The sequence below is a fragment of the Sinocyclocheilus grahami genome, unplaced genomic scaffold, assembly GCF_001515645.1.
Source record: "Sinocyclocheilus grahami isolate Dianchi unplaced genomic scaffold, SAMN03320097.WGS_v1.1 scaffold585.1, whole genome shotgun sequence".
NCBI classification, from domain to species: Eukaryota; Metazoa; Chordata; class Actinopteri; order Cypriniformes; family Cyprinidae; genus Sinocyclocheilus; species Sinocyclocheilus grahami.
This window is the reverse complement of record NW_015505764.1, coordinates 704,117-714,676: the sequence shown is the minus strand read 5'-3', so window position 1 is coordinate 714,676 and position 10,560 is coordinate 704,117. Positions and strand designations below refer to the sequence as shown.

Genomic DNA, 10,560 nt, shown 5'->3' with positions numbered 1-10,560 from the left:
ACATATATATAAATATATTTAACATATATATATATATATATATATATATATATATATATATATATATATATATATGGTACTACCTTCATGATTATACAAATAATTTTGTTTTACATTATACAAAATGCTGATGGAAAACCATGATGTTTGTTTTATTATTGTCATTTTAATCCTCAGCATCATTCCAATGGATGTGCATGATTTTACAGCATATGTATATGTGAAATATCAGACTAAACAACTCCTTTTCAGCACATGCTTTTTAACTGTTAATTTCCCTGTTTTTAAAATGTATAGTAGTTACATAAGTTATAGCAACTTCGTTTTCATTTGTTTTAATTGGCAGTTTCTTGTCAGTGTTCAGGGTAATGCCTTGTGCTATAGCATACAGGTACATGCACATAACAACGATAATGATGGTGATTATTTTTGTCTACTAGGGCGCATCCTCGTGGTGGATCGGTTCAGACCAGCCCCACCGGGACCCCCGTGAACAGCAGGAGAGGACGACAGCTCCCACAACTGCCTCCAAAAGGGACGCTGGAAAGAAGTACGTCTGCATTTCTGTGCAGCTTCTTTTTGTCTCCATGTTGGCTCTTGCTCATGCGGAGATGTTTATTTGAGAGATGGGACTGCAGAATGACTGACTCGGCAAAAGTTGTGGTTTGCTATAGATACAGTCAGCAATGCATCAAATCCCAGTTACAGTAGTTACCTGCTCATTTTAATTGGGGACATGAAGAATTTGACTGTTTTTAGAAAGAAAAACTTGCCTAAAAAGCATTAAAGGGGTCCTATTATGCTCTTTTACAAAGTGTTGATTTTGTTTTGGGGGTGTCTAGATCAGCCTCTCATACTAGGTTGTTCGAAAAACACTTTATTTTTCACATATTTTACATTATTACAACACCTCTCTCCCCAGTCTGGCATGAACGGCTCGAATAGTTCCTGTATCAAATGAGGGCCCGCCTTCTGAAATACGAAATGTGCTGTGATTGGTTAGCTGGGCCAGTGTGTGTTGTGATTGGCAGCACTCAGCGCCTGGTCGGGAAATGTCATGCCCCTTACCATAGCCGCCTGCGAGCTTCAGTCAAATCAATTTGCTTCAAAATCAAATCAATGTGAGCGCAATTTAAACCTGGATGATTGTAACCACTCTAAGTTCGTCTGCCTTGGGAAAGCTAGCGTGTCTCTGACATAGTGATAACACTCGTTGCCTTCTCTAGTGCAGCTCAACCAGGTCTCGTCCCATTCGTCGATATTTGTGATATCACAAATCCCAGAAAATATGCGTTGTAGTCCAAACGAGTCGTTCATTGTAGTTTTTGAAAAGTGATTTCTGTTAAATAAAATATCTCCTTTTGAATTGGACTTTGAGCTTTGTAACTTTGCAGATCTTTTTCATGCTCAAACAGCAACATTACAGACTAACTAAAGCTGAAAAAGTGAAAAAGCATAATAGGACCCCTTTAATGTATTTTCTGTTGAAATAAGAATTTGAGCAGGAAAAATATGCTTTTATAATTAGAAAATGCCAACATCTTTACAACTTTTACAAAAAGGTACAGTTGTTAACATCAGTTAACTACGTTAGCTGACATGAAATAATGAAAAATACTTCCAAAGCATCTTAGTTAATGTTATTTTTTAACATATACTTATACTGTATATCATTAAAATAAAAAGTTTATATCTCTTAATATTATTTAATGGACCTGAGCTAACATGAACTAACAACAGTTGTATCTTTTATGAACTAAGATTAATAAATACTGTAAGAAATTGCCATGGTCAGTTACTGTTAGTTAACTAACAGTAACTAGTGGGACCTAATTGTAAAGTGTTACTTATACAATTATGCTAAAATATTATTTTGTCAACAGTTTTTACAACTAGTTACAAAAATAAATAAAAATCATATAAAAATCAAATAAGAAATTTTGAACTAGAAAACAACAATTTTATTTTTTTGTTTCTTTGAAAAAAAATTACTCCAGTAATCTCTGTGTTCATGTACAACTTATCAAATCAATTTGAGCGCAATTTAAACCTGGATGATTGTAACCACTCTAAGTTCGTCTGCCTTGGGAAAGCTAGCGTGTCTCTGACATAGTGATAACACTCGTTGCCTTCTCTAGTGCAGCTCAACCAGGTCTCGTCCCATTCGTCGATATTTGTGATATCACAAATCCCAGAAAATATGCGTTGTAGTCCAAATGAGTCGTTCATTGTAGTTTTTGAAAAGTGATTTCTGTTAAATAAAATATCTCCTTTTGAATTGGACTTTGAGCTTTGTAACTTTGCAGATCTTTTTCATGCTCAAACAGCAACATTACAGACTAACTAAAGCTGAAAAAGTTAAAAAGCATAATAGGACCCCTTTAATGTATTTTCTGTTGAAATAAGAATTTGAGCAGGAAAAATATACTTTTATAATTAGAAAATGCCAACATCTTTACAACTTTTACAAAAAGGTACAGTTGTTAACATCAGTTAACTACGTTAGTTAACATGAAATAATGAAAAATACTTCCAAAGCATCTTAGTTAATGTTATTTTTTAACATATACTTATACTGTATATCATTAAAATAAAAAGTTTATATCTCTTAATATTATTTAATGGGCCTGAGCTAACATGAACTAACAACAGTTGTATCTTTTATGAACTAAGATTAATAAATGCTTTAAGAAATTGCCATGGTCAGTTACTGTTAGTTAACTAACAGTAACTAGTGGGACCTTATTGTAAAGTGTTACTTATACAATTATGCTAAAATATTATTTTGTCAACAGTTTTTACAACTAGTTACAAAAATAAATAAAAATCATATAAAAATCAAATAAGAAATTTTGAACTAGAAAACAAAATTTTTATTTTTTTGTTTCTTTGAAAAAAAATTACTCCAGTAATCTCTGTGTTCATGTACAACTCCAACAGACATCGACTTAAAGCCCCCAAAAATAATGAATTCAATTTTGATTTCGTTTTTGCATGGAAAATCCAGTTTTGTGAGTTTCTTTCTAAAAATAGCAACGTTTTTGGAATCGTTGTCTACATTTAAATTAATGGGTAACTATGGTAACAGAGTTGGTCTCCCCCCCCCCCTGTGCCCCCCCCCCCCCCCCCCCATGGGAGGGTGGAGCCTCTTTGTGTCAAGTAGAAGACAAGAGCGCATGTCATTTCAGTAAATAAACAAAACTAAAAAAAGTGTCTTTAGTGTGAATTGTTGTCATTTTATAGGTATTGTTATGCATTATCACAACATTGCACTGTTCCATTACCCTATTGGCTGAATATGACACAGTTTGTGCACCAGTCACTTCCTGTTGTTATATTTGAGTGCGGGCGACACACATGATCATGTAAATGACATGCGTGGTTTAGTTGCATGTGCGCGCTGATGTGTCCTTCTTTCATTCCTCTCTCAGAAGACGGAGGTGAAGAACTCGAGCCTTCTCCAGGTGTGTAACACATCTGTGAAGGTTTAATCTGTCAGAAGGAGCTTCTGATTGAATTGAACCTTTCTGCAATGGTCTTGAGCTGGTGTTTCCTCTACAGACGGCTCTAGAATTAGATCATAGAGCTTTTTGGAAGTCAGATTTGCTGAATTCCCTCTTCGTTTTGGACCCATCAAATGCTGCTTCAGAGCTTTCTTTGAGAGGTTATGAAGCCAGGTCCATTGCAAACTCTGTTTATATGTGAACGTAGACAGGTAGTTTTTGGTTTTTCCGTTGTCTTCCTGTAACAGTGATTGTGTAATGTTGTGATAAAAGATTTTCCAAATGTATTTTTGTTTTCCCAGTGACCTTTGTGTTGTTTTAGAAGCAGTCACAGAGATTTCTGGCTTGCAGTCATTGGTTGATTTTACAGATGTTGTTCCATTTTGCTAACATTTTTTTGCATTATTGCTCAAATGATGTTTTTGCTAAATTTGATTCATATGGAGCTCTCAGTTAAGAATAATTTTTCTCTCTGATTCTTTCGGAGAAATACAAAAAGATGCAGCTAAGACCATCTTTGACATGCAGTAAGAGTATAGAGCAATAAAATGAATGTGGATAGTGTAGACACTTTGAGTTTTGAAAAGTTTAGAGGAGACACGTGTTAGAATTTTTGTATTTTTTTTTCATTTCAGAAAAAAAAAAAAAAACTGAGAATCATTAATTTTCTGAAAAAAAAGCTTCTATATATATTTTTTTTAACTCGTAAATTGTCGAGTGACTTACAGTAGAGTAACTGTGTGTTAAATGCTCAGTGTTTCTATCCGAACTCCTAATAGATAGATAGATCGATAGACAGACAGAGTCTGGCAGCTTCATACAAGTCGTGTCTTATGCTCATCAAGGAGGGATTTAATTAATCAAAAATACAGCATTTTTTTTTATTATTACAATTGAATATATCTTTTTTATATATTTTAATATGCAATTGCAAAACAGACATTTCAGGAAACATTTCTTATCAGTATCAATGTCAAAAACAGTGCAGTTTATTATTTTTGTGGAAACTGTGATTCATTTTTTTTTTTTTCCAGGATTCTTTGAATAGAAAGTTCACAAGAACATTTATTTGAAATAGAAATCTTTTGTAGCGTTATAAAAGTCTTTACTCTCACTTATCAATTTAATGCATCCTTCATGAATAGAAGTATACATTTCTTAAAATTAATACAATAAAATTACTTTATGACTTCAACTGAGTTATATATGAACTGACCCCAAAATGTACTGTGTATCATGAGACCTGGGTTCTGGTTTGTGGTTAGTTCATACATAACTTCAGGTTTACATCAGGTTTAGGTTTGTTAATGAAAAATTAGCTGTAGACACACGCACACACACACACACACACACACAAACAGGCACGCTTTCCAACCGATCACACTTCCTCCTATCTGCCACATCCGTCATATTTGTCACAAGATCTGGTCTGTTGGGAGTGTGTGTGTGTCTGCCTCTTTCCCAGCATCCATCTCTGCTTTCTGTCCAACTGGTATTTACTCTACATCAGCTGTTTGAAATACTCTAATCTTTTTTTCATATGGCACTCAAAATGAGTGTACAGGAGGATTTGACTAGTATTTTGTGCATTTGTGGGAATTCTTGCACTGTTTTTACTCCATTGCTGCTGTTGTTGTGTTAAAGCTTGTGAAATGAGGCCAAACGGCCCTGTGGTCAACGGCAGGAAAGGCAAGTCTCTCCTGGCGTGTGTTTGCAGTGTAGCTTTACAATATTTTCCTCTTCATTTTCTTTTCTAAGAGGATGTTTCCTCACATTAAGGACTGGGCAATATATCAAAAAAATCACAATGTATTCATTTTAAAAACATGAAATCAAACTTGACCATATTTTCTTTCTTAATTTGCAATTCAAGTCTTAGTGCATACCAAAAAAAAAAAACAATGTAGGGTTAGAGTCGCTAAGTTTGATTAATTTCTGTTATTCCATTTATAGCTAAGTATAGCTGTTTATTAGTAGGCCTATGTGTTTTTATATGGGCACACATGAATTGCAAATGTTTAATAATTGTTCCTTGTGTTAATTTAGGGAGATTTTTACTTATTGCCCAGTCCTTACATCTTTAAAATGTCTTTTCTTTGCTCAGAAATGTTGATGAAGGATTGATGCGTCTCAGATCTTGCATGAGTTCTTCATGGATGAGTCGGTTTCTAGGTTTTTCTCGGTCTGTTTCTAGGTCAGTCTCTCGCTCTTCACGTCTCGCATCTCTCTCTCTCTCTTGTGTGGGTTGTCGGTGTTTTAATGCATTTTGCTATGAATAATGAGGGAAATTTAGAGAGATTGTGTTGAATTAAATGGATCTGGATTGTGTCTGGATAAATGTTGTGCGCTATAGCTAGTGACTCCAACTCCAAATACAGCCAGATAGATATTCAGCTTATTTAAAAGACTGTTCTGTTTAAAGTCATTTTAAGATGTTTCTATACTCATGCTAGAGAGTGAAATTGAGATGTTATAGAATTTCATATTTTGATATAAGTGTAAATCAGTGATTCTGCAGACTGAATTGATTAGTAGGATGCAGTTACATGGTTTAACCAGCAGATGACGCTCAATCATGTGTAGAAAGGAGCTGTTCACTGCTTTAGTGCTGAATTATCCCCAGAATTACTCCGTCTACCTCTTCAACCTTTTGATTTATTTTACAAAGCCAGCTTAATACACTGTTTTTGCAGAAACTAAATACAGAAGAGTAACGTCCAGAGACTGTATTTCAGAAACAAACACTGATGAATGAAATATGTAGTGGATTCAAAAAGTATTTGAATATCTAAGCCAGTCTGGATGTATTGCATTAGATACAAAATATCAAACTAAATGACATTTAAAAAAGAAAGAAAGAAATGGCACAAGCACACTTTTGAAGTGAAACTAAAGGAAGTTTGTCCACTGTTTGGCCACTGTACCTGCACAAAAATGAGGGAATTACAATCTCTCAGTTTCTCTGACACACATCAAGCCGTATGTTAACGCTGCCTGTGTCTCTTTGTCAATGGCCTGCATGATAAGAGGTGAAATGGGAGGACCTGCAGAGCTCAGTGGTCAGTGCTGGTCACTCGTCTAACGGCCTTCAGGAGGAGACGCACGAGACTGCTCAGACAGGTTTGACCTCTGACCTCTCTGATCTTGACCCTGTCTGCTCTTTCCACTCTTCCTCTGAATGATTTTGAACTCTGGCTTCAAGCTCTAAATCGCTGGATGAATAAGTGCAATCAATACAGTCAGGTGGAGTAAACGAGGAAGGTGAAAATCAGTCGGCTGGTCAATAGACAATCTGGCACAAGGTTTTCTATACAGACGGTCATGGACTGACACTGCTGTGTATTTATTTGAATTATTAGGTTTTTCCACACCCATCTATTATTGTAATATCAACTATTTTCGATAAACCCACCCGTAATTTATACATTAAAGAAAACACACTGTTTGGTTGCTTTTACATCTAAAACCAAATTAGTTATAAAATAAAAATCATCTATAATTTTAGTCTAGATAAATAAATCACAGTAGTTTAGCTCTATCTTTTCCTTCAAGAAACATCATAAATGCAATTTATTGATTAGTTATTTTTAGTAAAAATATATAAATAATGCATTACCATTCAAACAGTTGAGGTCGTTTTGAAAGAATCTTTTGGTCTTTTATGCAATTAAATAAATAATTTATAAAAGTTTTAATTTATACAATTAAAAATAAACTTTCTATTTTAATATATTTAAAAATTGTAATGTATTTTATTTGAAATATAATTATTTTTGTAACAATGTAAAAGTCTTTACTGTCACTTTTGATCAATTTAATGAATCCTTGCTGAATAAAAGTATCAATTTCTTAAAATAAAAAATAAAAAAAATAAAAAATGAAATGGTAGTGTATGTTCCAAAAAATAAAAAATAAAAAACTTTCTTAAAATGCTGGAGATGTGCATTAAATTAGTGTGCATTTTATGTTTCTTTTGTTCTGAAATTTTTTCTTTTTTTCTTTTTTGAAAGATCATATGAAAGAAATGTACACTGCATCACTGTATTTAATGTATTATTGAGCTAAATGCAAATGAGACGAGCATCGTCGGTGGCAAAGCAGGACAGCGTTTGTCTTGCTCTCAGGATCTCGGTCCAGAATAGCTTTCTGATAAGATGGTTGTGTGTGTGTTGGGGGGTTAACAGGGTCCATATCAGGTCCGGTTAATGAATGTTCCATCAGTGCATCCGTCTGTGTGGAATGGCATCATCTTGAGGGGGATTAATGCATACAAAATGTGCTTGGGTACACAAGATCATGCATGCAGGGTCGTGGCATGATTAATGCTGCGGCGAATCAAAGCACAGCTCAAGAGAACAATGAAGAACTGAGAAAAAAATGAACCGTATCAGCAGACTGTGTTCTCTGTGAAGACACGGATAAAGAATTTGAATATGGAGAGGAGGAGGGTGTCCAATTAGTGCAAAGTGGCCTTAGACTCCAGAGCCATTATAAAAGATTCTAAACCAGCACTGAACAAATGATCTAAACAAGGATTCTGGGCTATAGGGCTAAACTGGATCAGCAGGACACTTTTCACCAGTGGGTGATTCAGAGATGAGTAAAGTGTAGGAAGTTCTCACTACATTCTTAGAAATAAAGGTTCCAAAAAGGTTGTTTTTTTTTGTTTGCAGTGATGCCAGCCATTTTTAATTCCTCAAAGACACTTTCAGTGAGCAGTTCTTAAAAGAACCATTATTTTTCTTAGTTTTAAATACATTTTTAATAATCTAAAGAACCTTTTTCCGCTATACAGAACCTTTTGCAGAGTGGAAAGGTTCCATGAATGTATATGGAGAGGAGGAGGGTGTCCAATTAGTGCAAAGTGGCCTTAGACTCCAGAGCCATTATAAAAGATTCTAAACCAGCACTGAACAAATGATCTAAACAAGGATTCTGGGCTATAGGGCTAAACTGGATCAGCAGGACACTTTTCACCAGTGGGTGATTCAGAGATGAGTAAAGTGTAGGAAGTTCTCACTACATTCTTAGAAATAAAGGTTCCAAAAAGGTTGTTTTTTTTTTGTTTGCATTACCATTGAACCATTATTTTTCTTAGTTTTAAATACATTTTTAATAATCTAAAGAACCTTTTTCCGCTATACAGAACCTTTTGCAGAGTGGAAAGGTTCCATGAATGATAAAGGTTCTTCATAGAACCATCAACGCCAATAAAGAACCTTTATTTGTTTTTTTATTTGTAGTCAGATTAACTATAGTGTTTTGTGTGTGTGAGATATTCTTTAAGGTAGATGCATTTAGCTTTGGCATGCTTACAGTAAATGGGAAGTGACAGCAATTTGTAGTGCAGTTTCAGTCAGTTCATTGTTTAAGGTGAAATGAGCGACTTGCGACCGCTTCTGATGTGACGTGACTGTATTAAAGTTTAATTTGATAAAACTCGTGGCCATTTAGAGATTTATGCATCATTCATGGTGTGATGCATTATGCATTGCTGCAGATGATATACATTTCAAATACCTGCAGACTGTCCACTCTAGCTGCAAAGAAAGCATTTTTGTTTATTAATTTAAATTTGTTTTGGTCAAATTGGAGTGTCTAAAGCAGGGTCAGTAATGGTAGAACAACTCAGTGGCCACCAATGATAAAACTGCTGTCAGGGGTTTTTGATTTAGCGTTTTTGTTCTCTGCCACACAAAAGTTTGGGGTTGGTATGATTTTTTAAAAATGTTTTTGAAAGAAGTCTCTTATGCTCTCCAAGGCTGCATTTATTTGATCAAAAATACAGTAAAACAGTAATATTGTGAAACAATATTACAATTTAATTGAATATTTGAATATATTGTAAAATGTAATTTATTACACTCTTAAAAATAAAGGTGCTTAAAAGGTTCTTTATGGCGTTGCCATAGAAGAACCATTTTTGGTTCCACAAAGAACCATTCAGTCAAAGGTTCTTTAAAGAACCATCTCTTTCTTACCTTTTTATAATCTGAAATCTTCTTTCGCCACAAAGAACCTTATGTGAAACCGAAAGGTTCTTCAGATGTTAAAGGTTCTTTATGGAACCATTTAGACAAAAAAGGTTCTACTATGGCATCGTGAAGCACCTTTATTTTTAAGAGTGTACTGTGATCAAAGCTGAATTTTCAGCATCATTACTCCAGTCTTCAGTGTCACATAATCCTTCAGAAATCATTCCAATATGCTGATTTGCTGCTCAAGACACATTTCTTAATATTTATCAGTGTTGAAAACAGTTGTTCTGCTTCATATTTTGGGGGGAAAAATGTCCACAAAAGTCTGTATTTTTAATTTAATGTGCCCTTGCTGAATAAAACTATTAATTTCTTTAAAAAAATAATCTTACTGACCCCAAAACTAAACCAATCAAATTTTACATTTCAAAGTACTGCTTTAAACAAATGAACTGCCAGAAAATGACTGTAAGACTTCGAATCACCTGTAGTGTGACAATCATTTTGTGCAATGAATGGGTGTTGTTATTTTGCTTTGATATTGTAGCATATCTGTGAGTGTTGTGTAGCATCCAAATGTCCCTAAAACACATCTGATTGGCGTCAGGACCTGGTCTTGTCAAATGAAGGTTATTTCTCTTCAGGGTTTGTGGAGACTGTCCTCCTCCTTTCTTTCCACAGGTCTTTTTTAATTCATTCCTGACTGCATGTTCTATTAACATTCCTCTAGTGTTTCAGGGTTTGTTTTGAAGCAGGACTTTTCCCTCTGAACTGCGATTTTATTTTGATTTTCTCTTTTTTAATGATCTTTTCTCTTTGTATCATGGAGCTTGAAACTTGTGTTTGTGGGTTTTATCTGCTTGTCATGTGTTTCCCTCATTTTTTTGTGTGGTGTTTTTGTTGTTTGTGGTGGTGTTGTTGTTGATGTGTTCCATCCCGTGTGTTTTTGCCCCTGGTTTCTCGTCCTTCTTTCTGCATACCTCCTCTCACACCCCTCTCCTCTGTCTGTCTATCCATCTGTTTTTGTGATGTGACCCCCCCCCCCCCCCCCCCCCCAGCACACCCCCCCCCCGCGCCAC

At 34.9% G+C, this 10,560-nt stretch overlaps 1 protein-coding gene across 1 annotated transcript in view; it reads left to right on the top strand.

Annotated features, from left to right (window-relative positions):
- LOC107556954 (regulating synaptic membrane exocytosis protein 2-like) overlaps nt 1-10,560 on the top strand; it is a 55,456-nt gene that overhangs the window by 34,453 nt on the left and 10,443 nt on the right. The window contains exons 14-15 of the mRNA XM_016240223.1: nt 441-550; nt 3,432-3,464. Of these exons, the coding sequence (XP_016095709.1) occupies nt 441-550; nt 3,432-3,464 (143 nt within the window). The remainder of the gene's footprint in view (nt 1-440; nt 551-3,431; nt 3,465-10,560) is intronic.